Consider the following 22,547-nt stretch of genomic DNA (forward strand, 5'->3'; position numbering starts at 1 on the left):
ACTGCACAATTACTCCCAGGTCTTTTTCATTTTCTACCACCTTAAGTGTAGTACCACACAGTTGGTACGTTTCTCTGGGGTTACGTCTACCCATATGCAGTACTTTGCATTTGTCAAGGTTAAACTTCAGTTGCCACTTCTTAGCCCATCTGCCCAAATTATCTAGATCCTGTTGCAGTAGCACACTGCCATTACTGTCATTAACAACCCTGCCAACCTTCGTGTCATCTGCAAACTTCGACATTAAGCCTGATATACCTTCATCAATATCATTGATAAATATACAAAACAACAGTGGACCCAACACCGAACCCTGTGGGACTCCACTAATAACATTAGTCCACGAAGAGCAGCACCCATTGATTACCACCCTCTGTCTTCTCCCACTTAACCATCCTTTTATCCATTGTAGCAACTTACCGTTAATACCATTCTGCTCCAATTTGTACAGTAGTCTTCCATGCGCAACAGTGTCAAAAGCTTTCCTGAAATCCAAGTACAGTGGTACCTTGGTTTGCGAGCATAATTCGTTCCGGAAACGTGCTCGTAATCCAAAGCACTCGTATATCAAAGCGAATTTCCCCATAAGAAATAATGGAAACTCAGATGATTTGTTCCAAAACTCAAAAATATTCACATACTGTAAAAATGATTAATACAAAATACATACATACCTTTTTATATTTTTAAAAGCAATCGAATTTATTAATTATTGGGTAGAACGACTTTCACTGTCACTAACGGAATCACTACTATCTGTTGACTTTTTCTTTTTGTGCGACTTTAACAAAGAACCTCTCCAATGACACTTGCTTTTGCCTCCTTTTGAGGATTTCGCGGAAATATGACATTGCATTGTCGTTAAACAGATTCATCGCTTGCACTGCCACAGCCTTATTCTGGTGGTGTTTTTCTACAAAATTTTGCACTGTTTCCCACATTTTACACACCTCCCTAATCTCATTTGAAGAGAGGGATTTCTCCATTTTTTTCTCCTCCTCCTCAGACGAGATCTCCTCCATCACCCCTTGCTGTTGCTCGCGATGCAGATCCATCAGTTCGTCGGTGGTAAACTCCTGGTCATATTCCTCCACCAGCTCTTGAATGTCGTCGTTATTCACCTCCAGTCCCATGGTCGTCCCCAAGGACACAATTTCATCGACAACTGGCAGCTCCTGTTCATGAGCAAACCCCTCAACGCAATCAGACCACAGTTTTTTCCAAGCAGAATTGAGGGTTCTCTTGGTGACCCCATCCCAGGCTTTATCGATGATTTTGAGGCAGTTTACGATGTGGAAATGATTTTTCCAAAACTCTCGGAGGGTAAGGTTAGTTTCTTCGGTCACCTCGAAGCATCGCTGAAATAGTGCCTTGATGTAAAGCTTTTTAAAGTTTGAAATGACTTGCTGATCCATGGGCTGGAGTAATGGAGTGGTGTTGGGAGGAAGGAACTGGACCTTAATGAATTCGAATTCTTCCAGTAAGTCGTTCTCAAGGTCTGGAGGATGAGCAGGAGCATTATCCATAACCAGCAAGACTTTGAGTGGCAGTTTTTTTTCTAAAAGGTATTTCTTCACTGCAGGACCGAAGACCTCATTGATCCACTCAACGAACAAGATACGGGTGACCCAAGCCTTGCTGTTGGACCTCCACATAACATTTAACTGGCTCTTCTGCACCTTGCATTTCTTGAAGGCTCGTGGATTCTCAGAATGATACACGAGCAGGGGCTTGACTTTGAAATCACCGCTTGCATTAGCGCACAGCAAGAGGGTGAGACGGTCTTTCATGGGCTTGTGACCGAGCATTGCATTCTCTTCTGCTGTAATGTAGGTCCTCTTTGGCATCTTTTTCCAAAAAAGCCCCGTTTCATCGCAATTAAAAACTTGCTGCGGCAGGTAACACTCGGAAACCATGAGCTTCTGGAACTCGGCAACGAACGCCTCAGCTGCCTTAGCGTCCGAACTCGCAGCCTCTCCGTGCCTCACAACACTATGGATGCCACTTCTCCTCTTAAAGTTATCAAACCATCCCCTGCTCGCCTTGAAGCCTTCTTCGTTTTCTGAAGACGTACCTGGCTGTTTACTGACGAGGTCGGCGTACAAGGCCTTTCCCTTCTCACAGATCAAGTTCTCGGTCACAGTATCACCTGCTAGTTGCTTCTCATTTATCCACACCAAAAGCAACTTTTCAACATCTTCCAGAATACGTGGCCGTTGCTTTGATATTCTCGTGACTCCTTTTGCTACATCTAGTCCCCTTAGTTCTTCTTTCTTCTTTAATATGGTGCAAATTGTTGACGTAGACTTCTTATAAAATCTTGCGATGGCGGCCACTTTCATACCTTGTTCGTGCTTCTCGATGATTTCCTTCTTAATTTCTACCGTAATCATCTCCTTCTTCTTACCGCCTTCCTTTTCAACCCTCTTCTTCATTGGGGCCATTTTCGTAGTGTACAGTTAATAAATAACAGTCACTAAATTTGAACACAAAAAAAAAAAAATTGCTTTACGCACATACACGTGGTCACAACGCTAGCACGAATGTTCACTACAATGTTGACTGTATACGAATGAGGTATGCCGACTGAGACCGAACATGCGAGACGATTAACCACAATCCCGAGCAGCACGTGATCACGTGACACTCGGTAGGCAATTTTTAGGAAATAAAGCACAATTACAAAATGAGGAGGCACCCTTGATACACATAAACAAAGCTGCGCCCGTGTAGCAACTGAATAAACAACACCATAAAGGCAGAGATACACTATTAACACCTCACATTTTCCTAAAGCACATTTCAAGGGGTTACTACAATAAAACAATAAAAACAATTTCCAGTTGCGTTTCTGCTAGTGGAATCTGTTATAAACTGGTAGTAAACTCGGTCTAATTGCATTTGCGATTACTGTATACCGATAGCTGGAATTGTGTTGGTTTTAACGTTATTATGGTGAAATGTGTTTCCCCTTCACTGATATAAAACACATAAATACATTTTCGGAATCTTCTCTTCATTCCCATCGTGTTGCGTTCATTTGGGGTGATTCTGCGTTCGACTGCCATTTCTTGTAAACACAAAGGCGAATCGTGCATAAGCGAATTCGGTTCGTGTTATATAAGATATCGTTCCTCTATTTATAAATCGTGTATGATCGAATTCGTGTAGTGTAAACACGTGTTATACGAGGACTGACTGTACTCGTATTGCAAGACCTCGCTCGTTTATCAAGTTAAAATTTATTAAAAATTTTTGCTCGTCTTGCAAAACACTCGCAGACCAAGTTACTCGTAATCCAAGGTACCACTGTATATGATATCAAAATTATTTTTTGCATCCAGTTCCTTTGTGACCACATCATAATAACCAATCAAATTTGTCAGACAAGACTTTCCCTTAACAAACCCATGCTGTGTCTGAATTATTGCTGCAGTCTTGTCTAGATGATCCTGCAATGCATCTTTAACCAGTGACTCCATTATTTTACCCGGAACAGAAGTTAAACTAACTGGTCTGTAATTATTCGTGTCACCCTTCGAACCTCCTTTGTGAATTGGGGATACATTTGCACATCTCCCACTTAACTTTGTCTTCTCCCACTTAACCATCCTTTTATCCATTGTAGCAACTTACCGTTAATACCATTCTGCTCCAATTTGTACAGTAGTCTTCCATGCGCAACAGTGTCAAAAGCTTTCCTGAAATCCAAGTATATGATATCAAAATTATTCCGTGGGAACCTCCCCTGAATCCAAGGATGCTCTCATAATTATGGCTAAGGGTTTGCTTAGTTGCTTTGCCGCCTCCTTTAATATAACTGGATAGATCCCATCCGCCCCAGGTGCCTTTCTTATGTTTAACTTCAACAATTTCTCCTCCACTTTGCTCTCAGTTATTACAAAATCATTAAGCACACTGCTACAATTTGATAACCTTCTTCCATTTTCAAACTGTAATGATTCCTCACGTGTGAATGTAGATGCAAAATACTCATTCAGTTTGTTTGCTATCTGAGCAGGATCATCAACAGTCGAACCATCGATGTCAAGTGGACCAATCATATTCAGCCCCTTCCTTTTAGAGTTTATATAAGTACAGAAATCCTTGCTGTTTTTCTTAGCATCTTTTGCCAAAGATTTCTCGTAATCCGCCTTTGCCTGCCGAACCTCCTTTGTGACCTGATTACAGACTAGCTTATATCTGCTACAGGCTTCTGCGTCGCCTGATAATTTATATGCATCCCATGCATTTTTCTTCTCTGTCACGAGTCTCATTAGTTCATTTGATAACCATTTAGGCCTAAACCTTGAACAATATTTCTTCATCGGTATGAAAAGTCTAGTAGTACTGTTGAAAAAAAGCCGTGAAATAGGGTTGAATTTGAAAGTGTCTGCAATTCTGCCCAGACACGATAGGAGGGAGTATATGATGAGAGCCTTGTCGATCAATTCGGCCCTGGAAAGATTGTGCAAGGCTCAAGGGGTAGAATTTTTTTCAGCCTGGACTGTACTTGTTAACAGGAGAGATTGCTTCTACAGGGATGGGATACACTTAAATAGAAAGGGTGCAAGAATATTTGCTGATGCTATCGAGGCAGTGTTAGGTGGGTCGGAAAACTGCTAGCTTGGGGGGATACAAAGACTAATAGTTTAACAGTAACCGCAGGCAGAGGTGAAGGTGATTCTTGCACAACTTCTATTAGAATAAGAAGCGACCTGGAGCGAGGGGTGTTGGGGGTTTCAGGGACGGATGGCAGTCATCCTGGAATAGTTGGGTATATGGGATGTGTTAGGGTAACGAGGAATAGGCATAGGAGCATGTATGCTTGCATGTATACCAATGCTAGAAGTATAGTAAATAAATTTGATGAATTTGAAGTGTTGGTCAAGACATCAAAGGCGGATATTGTTGGGATAGCAGAGACGTGGTGTCACAAAGATATAAGGAATGCAGAACTGGAATTTGGGGAGTACAATGTGTACAGAAAGGATAGACAGGACAGAAAGGGAGGAGGTGTTATGCTGTTAATTAAGAAAAACATAAAATCAAAAGAAGTGCATCCAGTTGATATAGATGGACAGTGCACTGTTGAGTCAGTTTGGTGTGACATAAGCACTGCAAAAGCAAAAATAAGAGTAGGAGTGTGTTATAGGCCTAATGACTCGAATGAGTACAATGAACAATTGTACAGAGAAATAGAGTGGGCCAGTAAATCAGAATGTCTTATAATGGGGGATTTTAACTTCCCAGATATTGACTGGAACTTGTGGGTTGGTCACTCACACACTAGTCAGACTTTTGTGGATTTATTTGATGATTGTTTTCTGCAGCAGCATGTTCGAGAGGCAACCAGAGAAAGTAATACTCTTGATCTGGTTATCAGCAGTGATCATTCGTGTATTAAGAATTTGCAGATAAAGGAACCACTAGGTGGCAGTGATCACAGTGTGCTGAAGTGGGATTTACTCAAAGAGGTAACTACCGTCAGGGGTAAAGGAAAGGGTTTTTGCTTCCGTAAAGGGGAGTACAGTGGTCTCAGACAGTTTATAAATTCTGTACAGTGGGATCGACTGACGATGTTACAAACAGTAAATTCTAAGTGGGAAGCATTCAAGGAATTAATCGTGGAAAATATAACACAAAAGGTCTAGATGACAAGTAGCCTAAACCTAAAAATAAGCAAGGTGTATTTTAATTGAAACATCCTGTATGTTTTTGATAATGTGATATTTATGGGAATTGTCTGCAATTAATTTAGTTACTTATTTATATGTTAACAGTCTTAATCAGAGTGACTTTGTTTGATTTCAGACTACTGAAGCAGAGCTTCATGCACTATTTTCAAATTATGGAAATGTGAAAGCTACAAAAATAATTGCTGACCGAGCAGGAGTGTCAAAAGGGTTTGTTAATTTTTCTATAACAATTTTTTTTATTTTTATTTTGTTAGAAAATTGAAGTATTATTGACAAATAACATTGCTTTAATAACAGAACAGGATTAGTGTTCAGTCTTATCCCTATGCTCAGTTTTAAATTTTTCATTTTGCATGAAAGATGAATGGTAAAGATAACACTATGTGATATAATTTCAAAAAAAGGTTCTGTTTATCTGTATTTCTTTGTGTTTCTTTATGAATTTCGGTATGTGAATTCTTAATACTTTATTCTGTCTGTACAGAATAAATTATTAATCTTTTCTACAAACAAATTAACAAGCCAAAAAATCTCAAATTAAAAAGTAGAAACCCTCTGTGGATTAATCAAAAAATTTCTTTAAAAATATACATTTGAACATCTTTATCTTTTGTAGTCAGAGTGATCATTCCAAACGAAGAGCTAGCCTTCGTAGAAGAATTCATCCCACATTCCCTTATGTTATACCTCTGTTCTGTTGATTGCATTTTCTGGTGCAATCAGTGGAGCAGAACAGAAATATTCCATAGATTTGGTCTGAAAAAATCCAAGTGAGAGGGCAAGCAAGTTTTTGTAATTTTCCCTTTTAATGCTACCAATATAGTCAGCCATTTATTACAAGGTGAAATTACTGCCAGGTATTTTGCTCTGCATCAATCACCATTTTGTATTTTCATCCGCTTAACTTGTAGACTAATAAATATGCCACCTTTCATTTTTGTATCAGACAATTTTGGAAACAGATTGTATTGTACATGCTTGAAGGCCTCATTTTGAGAATCCAGTGCTGTAATGGATTGTTTGACCAGTTCCACCTTTATATGGAGTAATGGAAGCAAGATTCTGTTTCTTAGCACCAAGGAATTGTTTACTATATTGTGTGTACCAGCTGAAACTCAATTCTGGTGGACTTTTTTTCTCTTGTAGTGCTGATCTACTGCCCTGATGTCCCAGAGACAGAGAAATCAAGAGACCTTAGTGAAATTACCTTGTAAACCAAGAACCCAGTATCTTGACTTTTCACTTTTAATGTTACCACTTTGATGTCTCCCTAGACATCCCTAAATTATACTGGTCATACTTGATCTTTTGCAACACATGCTTCACATTTCTTTAGTCTTCTTTAATATGAACAATATGTAATAGGAATAAAAGGGTGTATATTCCCATCATGAAGCAACACAGCTTTCAAATGTTTACTCAAGCTGTCTGTGAAAGATGCCACTCTTCTTGATTATGGCTATTATCATTTCTCCATAAAAGGCAATCAAATAAAAATAATAGCACAAATATTCTGCAACAGTGTGAAAAATCTGTACAAGTAACCTGTATTTTTCTTATGTGGATATCTTGTAGCTTTTTATGTGTATGTGTTGTCTTGTGTAGTACAGCCATTGAATATCAGTTCACCAACTCTGCCATGATATAATGGGTTAATACATAACTTTAAAATGATCCTAAATGAGTTGTGTGTGTGTGTGTGTGTGTGTGTGTGTGTGTGTGTGTGTGTGTGTGTGTGTGTGTGTGTGTGTGTGTGTGTGTGTGTGTGTGTGTGTGTGTTTGTTTGTTTGTTTGTTTGTTTGTTTGTTGGCCACTTCTCTACCAGAAAGCAAAGATTACCAGGAGGTTTCTTCCCTGTATCTAGTCACACCATGAGGAGGATGGTCACAAATATGCATGTACTGTTCTAAATGGACTAAAAAGATACCCACAATGCTGAGGAAGGAGGTGAACAGCCTATACAGTGCCAGCAGACCTTGTACTGATAGTACCACAGAGAGATAATGTTTCTATTTCACTATAACTTCTTTCGGGACAAGATATATAACTTGTCCCGAAAGGCCAACATTAAAAAAAAAAAGAAAGGTGAAATAGATTGCTCATGTGAAATACATGCACATATATGACAACATGATATACAAGATATTCACAACATATATCTACGGAATCAAAGCTGTTGGTATAATGGCTTATAAGTTCCTGGCACATTAAGTATTAATCATAATAAGACAGTATTTTATGAGTCCAAAGTAGAGGTATAAGAGGAAAAATAGGTGTAATTTCAAAAGTAAAATGCCAGGTAAGTTTCAAATATCATATATATTTGGAGTGTATTTGTAAAAGTCAATTAATTTCAAATATGTTAATATAAACCAATCCAAAGTATCAGAACACGATGAGAACAAAGTATCATAGTTTGTTAAACTTGTTTTGTCTTTATTATTTATATATCAGTTCGCTTCAAGAAATGATGATGACATTGACCCTGCAATAAAACTAGATGTCCTAAGGTTCACTGTGACTCATACTGGAGAGAACTAGTGAAACAGTGAGAAAGCACAAATTAGATCGAAGCAGCTTTTGCAGAGGAAAGAAATGCAGTGAAATAAGAATTGATGTGTTTTTTTTAAATTTTGTTAGCAAATTTATAACTTGAACTATTATTCACAAATAACATTTCTTTAATAGTGGTAAAAAGACTTCTGGTAAAAAGCTTCTCTTGCCATTAAGTTTTACAGGTTATGCAAGTTAGATTGGTTATCTAGAAATATTTGTTCTTGTCTGGGAGAAAGTATTCCAGTAGCTGAGAAATAATAGTTTATAACATGTATAAAGAATGTTATGCCATTTTCGACATGGCATAAAGAATATGACTGCATCATATTCTTTGATGAATATGAATATGAATAAGTAGAGCCTGCTACTTAAGGAGATGTTGCAGGAAGTTATATCACTGTTGAAGAAGGGAGCTGACGCTCCCGAAAGCTTCAGATTTTTAGCGCTTTTAATGTTTTATATTTTAGCAAATTTTATTGTAAATGATCTTTTTTATTACAGTTTTTAGCATTCCGTAATAGTTTATTGTAAATTTTTTTTTTTTTTTTTTTTTGTAAAGATTGTAGTCATATTAAATTTTAAATTTTATTCAATGGTCGGTGTATGAATTTATATATTCTTAGACATGAGTTTTCCCGACCTCAGAGGCCTCTTTCAGGATATTGTGAGTAGTTATGGCCATATAGTTGTGCAGCATCTCCGACAGTATCAGAAGTATTGTGTAAAAGAAGCTAGACAACAACAGCATTTAAGATTTGCGTACCGTTGCAGAGCGCATGGGCTGGTACCACACGGATTTAGGGTTAAGTTACCTTTCCAGGATGTTCGATTAGAATGGGCCACTGTGCGTTTTCAAAAGAGTATTATGAATGTTTGGATTCGTAAGCTGCATGAAGATCTCAGATTTACTAGACGACAAATTGGCATGTATTTAGGTAATATTGGTAGCAATGTTTCTTCTAGACACCTAGCTCTTATTAGAAGGTTAGTCTCGGATAAAGTTGTTAGGGTAGCAGAGTCATATAGACAAAGACAAATTATGAAGTTTAATAGGTTGGTGAGTGAAAATGTGGTACAGCGATATGATAATAGCACCCATTTTATACATAATTTGAGTAATAGACAGCTCACGAAAGAACAGGAGGCAGTCCTTAGTTTAGGCCCCAAGTTCACTCTGGTGTCTTTGAAACCAGAATATCTCCGCAATGGGGAGATAGCAATGGGTATTGAACGGGCCATTAATAAGTTTCCTGAGCCTTTAGCTAATGAAATCCGGGTGAAGTCAGCTGCAGTGTTGAGTCAGGTGAGGAAGGCACCCCCGAATCTCAGCCTTAGTCAAAAGAGAGCTCTAGAGGAATTGAGAAGAGACAAAGGAATAGTTGTTTTACCAGCAGATAAAGGGAGATCAACGGTGGTCCTGAATACAGAAGATTATAATAAGAAGGCATTGGATCTTCTGCAAGATAATAACACTTATAAGGTGATCCAGAGGAACCCGTTGGTGGGGCTGGAACGGCGAGTCAATAAACTGATACAATCCTGGTTGAACACGGAGAAGATTTCCAAGGAGACTTACTGGTCATTACACACTACAGGTAGTCAACTCCCGCGATTCTACGGACTGCCAAAAATTCATAAGGCAGAAGTGCCCTTGAGACCTATAGTTTCATTTATAGGGAGTCCTTCCTATGCGCTATCAGGGTACTTGGCTAAATTAATTGCACCCATAGTGGGGCAGTCCGAATATGTTGTTAAAGACAGTAGAGAGTTTGTGAATTTTGTGGGGAATTTGACTATAAATGATGATGAGAGCATGATCTCTTTTGACGTTATATCTTTATTTACATGTATTCCTATTAGTCATGCAGTATATTGTGTAAAAATGGCATTGACCAGGGATGCCTCCCTTGGTAATAGATCACTTCTTGGTGTGGAAGACATTTGCACCGGGGTAGAATTATGTCTAGCTAGTACTACCATGTTGTTTCAAGGAACTATGTATAAGCAGGTTCACGGTACTGCCATGGGTTCACCCATTAGTGCCACCGTGGCCAATCTGGCCATGGAGGAGTTGGAAAGTAGGGTTTTTAGTGGGTGTTCGTTTCCTATTAGGAATTGGAGAAGATATGTTGATGATACCTTTGCCCTGGTCCAGAAGGGGAGGGAGGATGATGCCGTTTGCTGGCTTAATAGCTTCTCCCAATTTATACAATTTACCTCAGAGGTGGAAATGGGTGGTACCCTGTCATTTTTGGATGTATTGATCTCCAGGGTGGGTTTTAGACTTAAGACGTCAGTTTTTAAAAAAACCCATGTGTAGAGGTCAATACACCCATTTCAATTCAGCACAAGCTGGACAATATAAGAATAGTGTTGCAAAAGCTTTATTTGACAGAGTAAGATCACACTGTACCACTTCTGAGGATAAAGAAAAAGAAATTAATCGTGTCACGGCAGAACTTAGAAAGTGCGGATACCCCCAGAGGATCCTGGATAGATATAGTAGAGGAGTGTCCGAACGTAGGGAGTCGTTCGTTCCGGTAGCCACCGCATACATCCCCTACTATCCGGGCCTTACTGAACATCTGGCAAGAATTTTACGGGGTTATGGGACACGCTGTGTACAGCTTCCTGGGCGGAGGCTGTGCACAGCTGTGTCTCAGGTCAAAGACCGCATACCAAAAGATCTTAGTAGTGGAGTGGTTTATAGAATAGAATGCCCGGATTGTGGGGAGTGTTATGTGGGGGAAACAAAACGACAGCTCAGGGATCATCTGGGGGAACATTTAAATGCCATAAGAACCGCTGAATACAACAAGTCTGCTGTGGCCGAACATTTTTGGGAGAAGCAGCATCAAATCTCCCCAGAGGACGCTATTATTTTGGATCGTGCACATGGATACTGGGAGCGTAAATGGCTCGAGGGTTTACGGATTAGTTCATCCAGTAGGAATACAATAAACAGAGATAGAGGTATACGTATTAATCCTATCTTTGAAACAATTATATTAAGGTCGGATGAACGATTTTCTTTGCCACGTTCCCGAGACATTTCCGCTTCCAGTTCTGACCATGTGCCGATTGAACCACGTGGAGAAATACCACGTGTGGAGGTACCGTGAGCCTGCTACTTAAGGAGAACTTTGCAGGAAGTTATATCACTGTTGAAGAAGGGAGCTGATGCTCCCGAAAGCTTCAGATTTTTAGCGCTTTTAATGTTTTATATTTTAGCAAATTTTATTGTAAATGATCTTTTTTATTACAGTTTTTAGCATTCCGTAATAGTTTATTGTAAATTTTTTTTTTTTTTTTTTTTTTTGTAAAGATTGTAGTCATATTAAATTTTAAATTTTATTCAATGGTCGGTGTATGAATTTATATATTCTTAGACATGAATATGACTGCATCATATTCTTTATAGAACAAATATTACTAATCAAAAGGTTAAAATAAGCCTGTTCATAATTCATTTAACCATGATCTATTAGAATATAGTTAAGTGTAGAGCCCAGAAGTGTATCAGTGTCTAGTAGTTCTATTTAATGAAAGTGACTCTTGGGGAAACAAAGAGCTTGCTAGTAACTCCCTTTACATAAGCTTCTCATCTAATCTGCCAATTACTAGTAAGTATTTGTAAGCACATTACTTTCTCTTATCTAATGTCTATTGTTATATTGGCCATATTATCATTGAATGTGATTGGATTTGCTTTCTGATTGAATAATAGAATATTCTGTAGACTAAATGCTAGTCCACAGGCAGGCAGTCACCAATGACCTGCAGGGCAGGTGTAGCCACTGTCCTGCAGGCTTGGGTAAGAATAAGAAGGAAACATCTTTTGAGTGTATTAAGCTTGTCTTGAAAGGAGACTAACTTGGCCCTGTAAAACCAAGTACCTACAGTGTAAATTGCAATAGTACAGAGGACTGATTTATATAGAATCCAGATTACCTTGTAGCTGGAATCCAGTAGATTCCACTCTTTTAAATGAGATGTCAGGAGCTGTGCATTGGATTTGGTTAAATCTAAATCTCTCACTGAGTCAGCCAGTTCTTGCTGATTAGGGAAATGTGGTGCTTTTCTTGAACAGGCTCGTGAAGCATAATGGCAGTTATTCTGTTCACCAGACTCGCCAACCCATTCTGAAGACTCTTCTCTAGAAGGTGGATTGAAAATAAAAGGCCTTCATTGTGTGATGACCCTAGCACAGTAGAGGATGGTACGTTGGAATTTTTAAACTTTGATTTAACCAATATAACCACCATATAAAAATAACAGTTGTGACAATTTGTGAGCTGTTTCCATAGTAGAAAAAGATATACACATACAACTACCATGAAATCATTCCTTTAATTGTGACCTACAATTACCACAGCTGAAATTAGCAGTATGTAATTTCAGCAAAAATTACACTGAAATTGAAAATATTGAATATATTAAATATACATAGTGCAATTTTAGCATATCTCACCATGCCAGAAATTATGTGTGTATTTTTTTTCTGCATCCTGCAACTATTACAGTAGAAATGAGGTGCCCACAACTTGTTTTGATCAACTATACACATTACAAAGTAGGCTTCATGTGCACTACAAAATTTGGTGGCACCAATTATGCTATGCTTCACCTGTTTTGGACCCACCATATATAATATCTACAAGCAAAATAAGTCTTGAGTTAACTTGCGTCATTTGGTAGCCATGGGAAATTGCAAAAAAAAACAAAACAAAACCTTTATTTTAAAAATGTTACAGGCTTTTATACACTGAGTTCACTTTGCATTAGCAAAACACCCTTGTGTAGAAATGGACTGGTCTATGACACTGGGGAAGGCTCAGAAATAACTGATATAAGATTGTTATTTGCACAGGTGGCAATCAGTTTTTGAGTGTCTGCAAGGAAGAATGGGTTGGCGTTGAGATCTTTCCAAGTTGAGCGTGGAATGATTGTGGGAACAAGACATGCAGGCATCAGTATCTTAACAACAGTGGTTAAGTGCTCCTATTTTGTGGTGTAATGAATTTACTGTGATTGGCACAACAGCAGTTGAACAATCAGCCAAAGGTCACACTTGAGACAACCACATGTGAGTGTTGTGTGTCTTGTTTTGTAAAACTGCAATGACAGCACAGTGGTCCAGTTAACAACCCAGTACAATGTATGAATAGCAAGACCATTAGCAAAAATAGCTGATTCAAAGCCAACTCAGTGTATTCACATGGACCATATTTATTATTATTAGCCATATGGTGCAAGGAAGCCTGAGGCTTATGCTGCACTAGCCAAATTCTGAGTCTCCCTGGAGGGAGGGAGGGAGGGAGGGAGGGAGGGAGAGAGAGAGAGAGAGAGAATCGTCAAGAAATAAGAATGATGATATCCAGCTCAGGACCCTGGGTGTGCCAAGCCCATCAGTCGACAGCTTGCATGGGTGCATTAGCACTAACACTGGATCACCGATGTGTTTTCTCTCTGACTGTTCATGGTGGGTGATGGTAAATGGCTCTCTGCTTTCTAACTTCTTCACTAATGCTGGTGTTCCCCAAGGTTGAGTTCTTTCTCCCATTCTTTTCCACTTGTTTATTAATGGCCTTCTTCCATTGATTAGAAATCCTATCCATAGTTTTTCTAATGACAGCACATTGCATTCCACCTTCCAGTTTGAGAAATCCCAGATATTGACTAGAACTTGTGGGTTGGTCACTCACATGCTAGCAAGGCTTTTGTGGATTTATTGGATGATTGTTTTCTACAGCAGCACTCTTGATCTGTTTATTAGTAATGATTCTTCATGCATTAAGAATCTGCAGATAAAGGAACTACTAGGTGGTAGTACTAGATCACAGTATGCTGATGTGAGATTTAATCAAAGAGGTAACTACCATCAGAGGTAAAGGGAAGGGTTTTTGCTTTTGTAAAGGTGACTATGGTGATCTGAGACAGGGTTTTTAAATTCTATACAGTGGGACCAACTGATGATATTACCAACAGCAAATTCTAAATGGAAGCATTCAAAGAATTAATCTTGGAAGCTACTAGGATTTTCCAACTAAGAAATATTGTTCAAGGTTTAGGTCTAAATGGATATCAGATAAACTAGTGAGACATGTGGCAGAGAAGAAAAATGCATGGGATACATATAAACTAGTAGTTGACACAGAAGCCAGTGGTAGATATAAATTGTAATCAAGTAACAAAGGAGGTTAGGCAGGCAAAGTCAGATTATGAGAAATCTTTGGCAAAGGATGCAAAGCATTCTCTACTTATGTAAACTCTAGAAGGAAGAGGATGAATCCGATTGGTCCACTTGATATTGATGGTTTGGCCGTTGATGATCATGCTCAGGTAGCTAACAAACTGAATGAGTATTTTGCATCTACACTCACACACGAGGAGTTATTCGGGGAGAGGAATGCCAGAGGTGTATTAAACTCTGGCAGCGAGCTAGATGATTTTGTAATAACTGAGAGCAAAGTGGAGGAGAAATTGTTGAAGATAAACGTAAGAAAGGCACCTGGGGTGCATGGGATCTATCCAGTTATATTAAAGGAGGCAGCAAAGGAAGTAAGCAAGCAAACCCTGAGCCATAATTATGAGAACTTCCTTGGAGATGTGCAAATGTGACCCCAGTTAATAAAGGATCAACGGGTGACAAATAATTATAGACCTGTACATTTAACTTCTGTTCCAGGGAAATTAATGGAGGCACTGGTTAAAGAAGCACTGCAGGATCATCTAGACTAAATTTCAGTTGTAGTTCGTACACAGCATGGGTTTGTTAAGGAGAAGTCTTGTCTAACAAATTTGATTGGATACTATGATATCACAAAGGGACTGGATGCAAAGAATAATTTTGATATCATATACTTGGACTTTAGGAAGGCTTTTGATACTGTTGCACATGGAATACTGCTGTACAAATTGGAGCAGTGTGGCATTCGGGGAAAATTGCTGCTATGAATTAAGGGATGGTTGAGTGAGAGAAGACAGAGAATGGTAATCAGTGCTCAGTGCTCTTCGTGGACTAATGTTATTAGTGGAGTCCTCCAGGTTTGTGTTGGGTCCATTGTTGTTTTCTGTATTTATTAATGATATTGATGAAGGTATATCATTCTTAATGTTTAAGTTTGCAGAAGATAGAAAGATTGGCAGGGTTGTTAATGACACTAATGACAGTACGCTACTGCAACAGAATATAGAAAATTTCAGCAGATTGGCTGAGAAGTGGCAACTGAAGTTTAACATTGACAAATGTAAAGTACTGCCTTAGGGTAGCAGTAACCCCAGAGCAACATATCAACTGTGTGTTACTACACTCAGGGTAGTAGAGAATGAAAAGGACCTGGGGGTAATTGTACAGTCAGATATGAAGTTTTCTGAGCAGTGCAGACAGTCTGCAAGAGTAGCTCATGGTGTCTTGTCAATGATATACAGGAATTTTTCTAGCAGGGATAAGGAGGTGGTTATCCCCTTGTATGAAGGGGCAATGGTTAGGCCACACCTTGAGTACTGTATACAGGTCTGGAGGCCTCATTTTAGGAGGGTTGTAGAGCTGCTGGATCAAGTGCAGAGAAGGGCAACAAGATTAGTGAATGGAACAAAGGGTTGCTATTACGAAGAAAGGTTTGGGTTGATGACTAGTTTGAATTATTTTAGAACAAATGAGCAATTAGAAAATTCCCAGTGTTGGGTGCAGTAGGAAAAATAGATACTTCATTAAATCTATTTTAAATTTACTCCATAAATAGTGACTTACTGATATGTACAAACAATAGATTTAATTTTACGAAACCAAGGTTTTACTTCAATTAATAACTGTACTCTCTTCGTGGAAAGAAGGTATGTGTACAAAAGTACATAGTAGTAGTGGCAAATGATGAAAGAAATCAAGCTTATATAGCATCAGCCAAAAAACAAAAAAATACACACTTCTCCCATCCATATCCTCCAAGAATTTGTCTAGTTCTTCCTTGAACTTATTCAAACCATCCACTTCCACAACAACAGACGGAAGCCTGTTTCAGTAGTTAACCACCCACTGGCTGAAGAAACTTCCATACATCTATCCTGCAACCATCCTTCCTCAACTTACATTTATGCCCCCTTCATTGTGTAGTCCCAGCAAGAGGAAGAATGCCATTCATTCAGCATACTCAACCCATTCAAGGCCTTAAGCACATCAATCAGGTCACCCCAGGTACCTAGCCACCAAAGGTAGCAATTTGCAGAACTGAAACTTCTAGGCACGAGACCTTTTGTTCCCTTCACCAATATGGTTGCCCATCTCTGTACCCATTCCAGCAGATCTACATCTTTCCTAAAGTGAGGCCTCCAAAACTGCATACAACCCTCAAGATGTGGCCTAATCATGCCATTGTAGAAAGGGATAATCACCTTCATATCCCTGCTAGCAAAGTTTCTGTATATCATTGACTAAACCCCATGAACTGTTCTGGCAGCATATCTGCACTGCTCAGAGAAATTCATATTTGACTGCACAATTACCCCAGGTATTTTTCATTCTCCACTACCCCCAAGTGTAGTACCACACAGTTGATAAGTTACTCTGGGATTACTGCTACCCAGTAACTTGCATTTGTCAATGTTAAACTTCAACTGCCATTTCTCAGCCCATTGACTCAATTTTTCTAAATCTTGTTGCAGTAGCTCACCCTGATTACTGTTGTTAACGATCCTGCCAACCTTAGTATCATCTGCAAACTTTGATATTAAGCCTGATATACCCTCATCAATATGATTATTAAAAATATTGAAAACAACAATGGGCCCAAGCACTGAACCCTGGGGACTCCACTGATTACATTAGTCCTCGAAGAGCAGTGCCCATTGATAACTACTCTGTCTTCTTCCACTTAAGCATCCCATTATCCTTAGCAGTAAAAACTGCAGCCATTATCAACCCACTGCAGGATTGAAGCCTCCTTAACAATTCATGCTGAAGGAAATGGACAATAATCTGCCATGCTGGTCCAGTGTGGGTTGGCAGATCGACCATATTTAGCAGTCAGGGACTTGAACTCCGGTCTACTCAAAGAGCGTGTACTATTGCACTCCTGCTCCTGACCACTTGGCTACAGAGGCCTAACTTGCCCTTAATGCCACATTGTTCCAATTTGTACAGCAGTCTTTTATGTGCAACAGTATTAAAAGCCTTTGTGAAATTCAAGTGTATGATGACAAAATTATTTTTTGAATCCAGTTCCTTGGTTTCTGCATCATAGTAACCTATCAGATTGGTTAGACAAGACTGCCCCTTAACAAATCCATGCTGTGATTGCAGTATAATTGCATTCCTCTCCAGTTGGTTCTGCCTTACTTCTTTAACTAATGACTCCATTATTTTCCATGGGCATTAAGTTAACAGGTTTGTACTTACTCATGTTACCTATCAATCCCCCTTTATGAATTGGGGATACATTTGCATATCTATAGTCCATAGAGACTTGCCCTGAATCCAAGGATGCTCTCATAATTATAGCTAAGAGTTTGCTTTCCTTCTTTACCACCTTCCTTAATATAATTGGATAGTTCCATCCACCCAAAATCATATCTAATTTTATGTTTAGCTTTTACAGTTTCTCTTCCACTTTCCTTTCAGTTATCACAAAATTATTTATTTTGCTGTCAGAGTTTTCTAAACTTCTGGCATCCCCTACCCTAAAGAAGTTGTCATATGTGAAGGTAGATGCAAAATACCTATTCAGTTTGTCAGAATGTGAGCAGGGTCATTAACAATTAACCCATTGACTTAAAGTGGCCCATTGTGATTCAGTCCCTTCCTTCTACTATTTTAAGCATAGAAATCTTGGCTGCTTTTCTTTGCATTCTTTGCCAGAGACTTCTCACAATCCTTTAGCTTGCCTTACTTTCTTTGTGACTTGATTACTGACTAATTTATATTTACCATAGGTTTCTGAATCACCTGATAACGTATATGCATCCCATGTACTTTTCTTCTCTGTCACTTGTCTCTATTGTTTATCTGACATCTGTTTAAGTCTGAGCCTTGAACAGTATTTCTTCATTGGTACAAAAAAGCCCAGTCGCTTCTATGATTACTTCCTTGAATGCTTCCCATCATCAGTTAGTCCCATTGCATAGAATTTAAAAACTGCCTGAGACTACTGTAGCCACCTTTATGAAAACAAAGGCCTTTCCGCCTTTCCCTTTACCCTTGACAGTAGTTATGTCTTTAATTAAATTCCACATTAGTACACTGTGATCACTGCCACTCAGTGGATCCTTTACCTGCAGATTCTTAATGCACGTAGAATCATTGTCAATCAGATCAAGAGTATTGCTTTCTCCTGTTGCCTCTCTAATAAGCTTCTTCCTCTTTTTGCTTCTAATGTGATCACTGCCACTCAGTGGATCCTTTACCTGCAGATTCTTAATGCACGTAGAATCATTGTCAATCAGATCAAGAGTATTGCTTTCTCCTGTTGCCTCTCTAATAAGCTTCTTCCTCTTTTTGCTTCTAATATGTACACTAAAAAAAAAAAAGAAAAGAACATGAGTGTTCAGGATTGATTCAGTCCTTCTGTATATAATACCTTGTCACATGCAGGCACTCTTAATCCTTCATACAAACTCAGTCAATATCCTGCTTTTCATTGGTATTGTTATTCCTACAGTCTAATTGGGTGTTGACAAGTGAACATGTCAATAATCATGTGCTCTCATTTTACTCCTGTTGTTTCCTTTTTATGATTAGACTGTAGTCATACAGTTTGTCAGCTGCTTGACAAGTTATAATGACAGAAAAAACAAAACTTTGCAATCTTTACAGTATACTAAGAAAGGGGTCTACCTCAATGCAGGTTAAATGCAAAATTTGAAATTTCATCATCAGTAACAAAACTTTACATCATTTTTCCGTCAGTCATCTGTACCCACTGTTGAACTTCCAGTTGATGCTGATAGCACTTGGAATTAAGCTCTTTAGAAATGACTACATTTGTTCGTGCCAAGCTAAAGTAAATAATATCCCTTTTAGTCAGATAAGATGACCCATTAAAAACTTAGGGCACTGCTGTGACCATTTTCGGAACTTTTGGTTCTGTCATCACACTGCAGGTAGTCTTATTAACTACCTTATGTCAAGCGGTGAATGGATATTTTGAATCTAATCAAGCAGCTAAGTGGTATATTTGGAAGAAAACTCCTGAATGAAAACATTATTTGTGTCATGTGTATATTAAATCCCTATTAGACAGGCTGTGTGAGTCCAGTGTTACAATATATTAAGAAAGGGGGTGCTACCTCAATGCAGGTTAAATGCAAAATTTTAAGTAGTCATCAGTAATGTTTTATTCATCATCAATAATGCAAATTTCAAATGCTGTCACCATCTCTGGAAGGACAACAGTATCCCACCTGAATCACCTGATAATTTATATGCATCCTATGTACTTTTCTTCTCATTGATTCTGCCACTTGTCTCTATTGTTTATCTGACATCCGTTTAAATCTAAGCCTTGAACAGTATTTCTTCATTGGTACAAAAAGCCATGCTTCTATGTTTCTATGATCACTTCCTTGAACTGCTTCTATGATCACTTCCTTGAATGCCTCTCATTTAGAATTTGCTGTAACATCATCAGTTAGTTCGTGCCAAGTTCCTAATCATTCCAAGTTCGTGCCAAGTTCGTGCAAAATTCCTAATTAAATTCCATTGCATGGAATTTAAAAACTGCCTGAGACTACTCTAGCCACCCTTATGAAAACAAAGGCCTTTCCCTTTACCCTTGACAGTAGTTATGTCTTTAATTTGTTATGTCTTAAATATAGTGGTATTTTTTAAATTTCAAGACTGAAAAATATAACACAGAGAAGCATATTTGATAAGGTATATAAAATTTTGCATTTAATAAATTTGATATTCAATTCCAGATATACCTGAATCCTGGGGACAGATGGTTTCAAGTTTAACTGTTAACCTGGGAAATGGGTTAAGGGTTCTTAAGCCTGTTTTGTAATATAAATAGCTGAGATTACTGTTTGAACCCTTACTGTGGAATTGGGCATTCCATTGTCTCCCAGATATTTTACATAATTTCACTATTCCTCAAATTTGGAAAAGTTGAAGGTGAAAGTGGTATTTTTTTTTCTGACATGGTATATATATATATATATATATATATAGGGTTGTTAAAATTAAAGTATCCCTTATGGTGCGTAACTGTCTTAGTTACAATTATGCAAATAATGTAAGTTTTTTCCACAGTGCCACTACTCAGCTCTACTGTACTGTCTAAAAGCAAAGCAGTCTCTTCAAAATCATACAGTAGATGTTTGCCTGAACTACAGCAGCAATGCCAACAGTGTTACAGGAAAAGGCACTATTAGTGAAGCTGTACTATCAGAATAGCAACAATGCAGCTACGGCTATCAGAGAATTCCGGCGCCAGAAGCGCATAAGGTGTGGACCTATGACTGTTTGCGCTGTCTGCAAAATGATTGCAAAATTTTCAAGCGACAGGATACCTTGGTGTTCAACCAGGTAGAGGTCAAAAACGAGTGGACTCCTGTCATATTGAAAATGTGGTTTTGGCTGTCCTGGATTTATCAAGTCAATCTCTATGTGGTAGCATAAGTGTGCCAACTGTTTCTCGTGAAGTGGACATGCCGTATTCCACTGTAAGGCTAGTAATGCGTCAGGTGTTGCAGTACTATCCTTAAAAGATGCTCATGCTACAGCATGGTGATGCAGATAGTCATTTCACGTACGCACTTCAGTTTCTGGCGCGAATGACAGTGGATATCACTTGGCCACGGTACATCCTTTGGAGTGTTGAAGCCCACTTCTACTTAAATGGACAAGTGAATACCCACAACTCTCGCATTTGGGCAACAGAAAACCCTCGAGTTATCCAAGAGGTCCCGTTGCATTTCCAAAAGTGACAGTGTGTTGTGGATTTATGGCTACATTCATGATTGGGCCATATTTTTTTGAACAGGTAACACTGACTGAACCCCGCACCTGTTCCTTCACTGGACAGCGATATTATGAAATGTTGGCAAATTTCGCAATACCAGAGCTGCAACAACATGGGTGCCTTCAGGGTACCATATTCATGCAAGATGGTGCACCACCCCACATCCACTGTTGTATCCAAAGATTGCTAAGGCAACACTTTACAGACGAACGGGTCATCAACCGTTGTTCCAGACATCTTGGCCACCCTGATCACCAGACCTCAGCCCATGCGACTTCTGGTTGTGGGGTTTTTTGAAGAACCAGGTGTATCGGGAAGGATGTCAAACTCTGGCAGATCTGGACAGCATTAGACGTCATGTGCTGGCTATTCCAGATAACATGTTACGTTCTGCTGTAGAAAATGCTGTTCTTCAAATGGAAACTGTTGTTGACCAAAATGGAGGACACATTGAACAATTGTAGCGCTCTTCAAGTGATTTGTATTGCCACAGCACCATATAGTGATAAATTTTGTAACAAATTTTTTTTCCCAAATAAATGGCGAGCGCATTCTTTATTGTACCTGTTGTCCAAATTTCTCTTTAGTACGAGCCTTAGAACTCGCTCCAGCAGAGGTATACTTTAATTTTAACAACCCTGTATATAAAATATAAGAGAGTATACTAAAGAGCAAAAACAGATAAAATAGTGGAATGTTAAATAAACTGGATATGGCAAATGCACCGAAGTGCGCAAAGCAGCAGCAATGGATGCAAATGTAAATATATGTATATTATAATAAATATGACATAAAAATAAAGAAGATGGCAGTTCGAAACACACAGAAAGCCATAGTTATTATAATATACATATATATGCACTGAGTGATCACTGAATGATGACTACCATATGAAAACTGAATGCGACCCATTAACCAAATGAGTGCGGATTTAGTCGATCTGCGTAGCATAGATAAGGTGTTAGTGGTTCAGTAGGTAGTAAAATTCTGAGCGTGATGGGTAAAAGGAAGGATTTATCGGACTTTGATAAAGGACAGATTGTGGGTGCTCAATGTGCTGGTGTCTCGATTTCCCAAATGGCTAAACTGGTGGGGTGTTTGAGAGCCGCTGTAGTTAGAGTGTACCAGGACTGGCGTCAAAATGGTCAAAAAACGACCCAACAGAAAAACTGCAAAGGTCAGCAAAAGGTTGATGTTAGAGGTGAGTGCCGGGTCCAACGACTCATATAGGCGAACAGGTGTAGCACTGTTGACTAGTTGACTACCTAGTACAACATGGGCCAACCCGGAACAATATCTGGCATGACCATGCGTTGCACACTCACACATATGGGCT

The 22,547-nt window shown here is 38.8% G+C and overlaps 1 protein-coding gene across 1 annotated transcript in view; it reads left to right on the forward strand.

Annotated features, from left to right (window-relative positions):
- LOC150079433 (uncharacterized) overlaps positions 1–22,547 on the forward strand; it is a 253,655-nt gene that overhangs the window by 53,204 nt on the left and 177,904 nt on the right. The window contains exon 3 of the mRNA XM_090382498.1: positions 5,815–5,906. Within this exon, the coding sequence (XP_090238624.1) occupies positions 5,815–5,906 (92 nt within the window). The remainder of the gene's footprint in view (positions 1–5,814; positions 5,907–22,547) is intronic.

The sequence above is a fragment of the Mastigoproctus giganteus genome, chromosome 10 (assembly GCF_048544385.1).
Source record: "Mastigoproctus giganteus isolate SK-2022 chromosome 10, ASM4854438v1, whole genome shotgun sequence".
NCBI lineage: Eukaryota > Metazoa > Arthropoda > Arachnida > Uropygi > Thelyphonidae > Mastigoproctus > Mastigoproctus giganteus.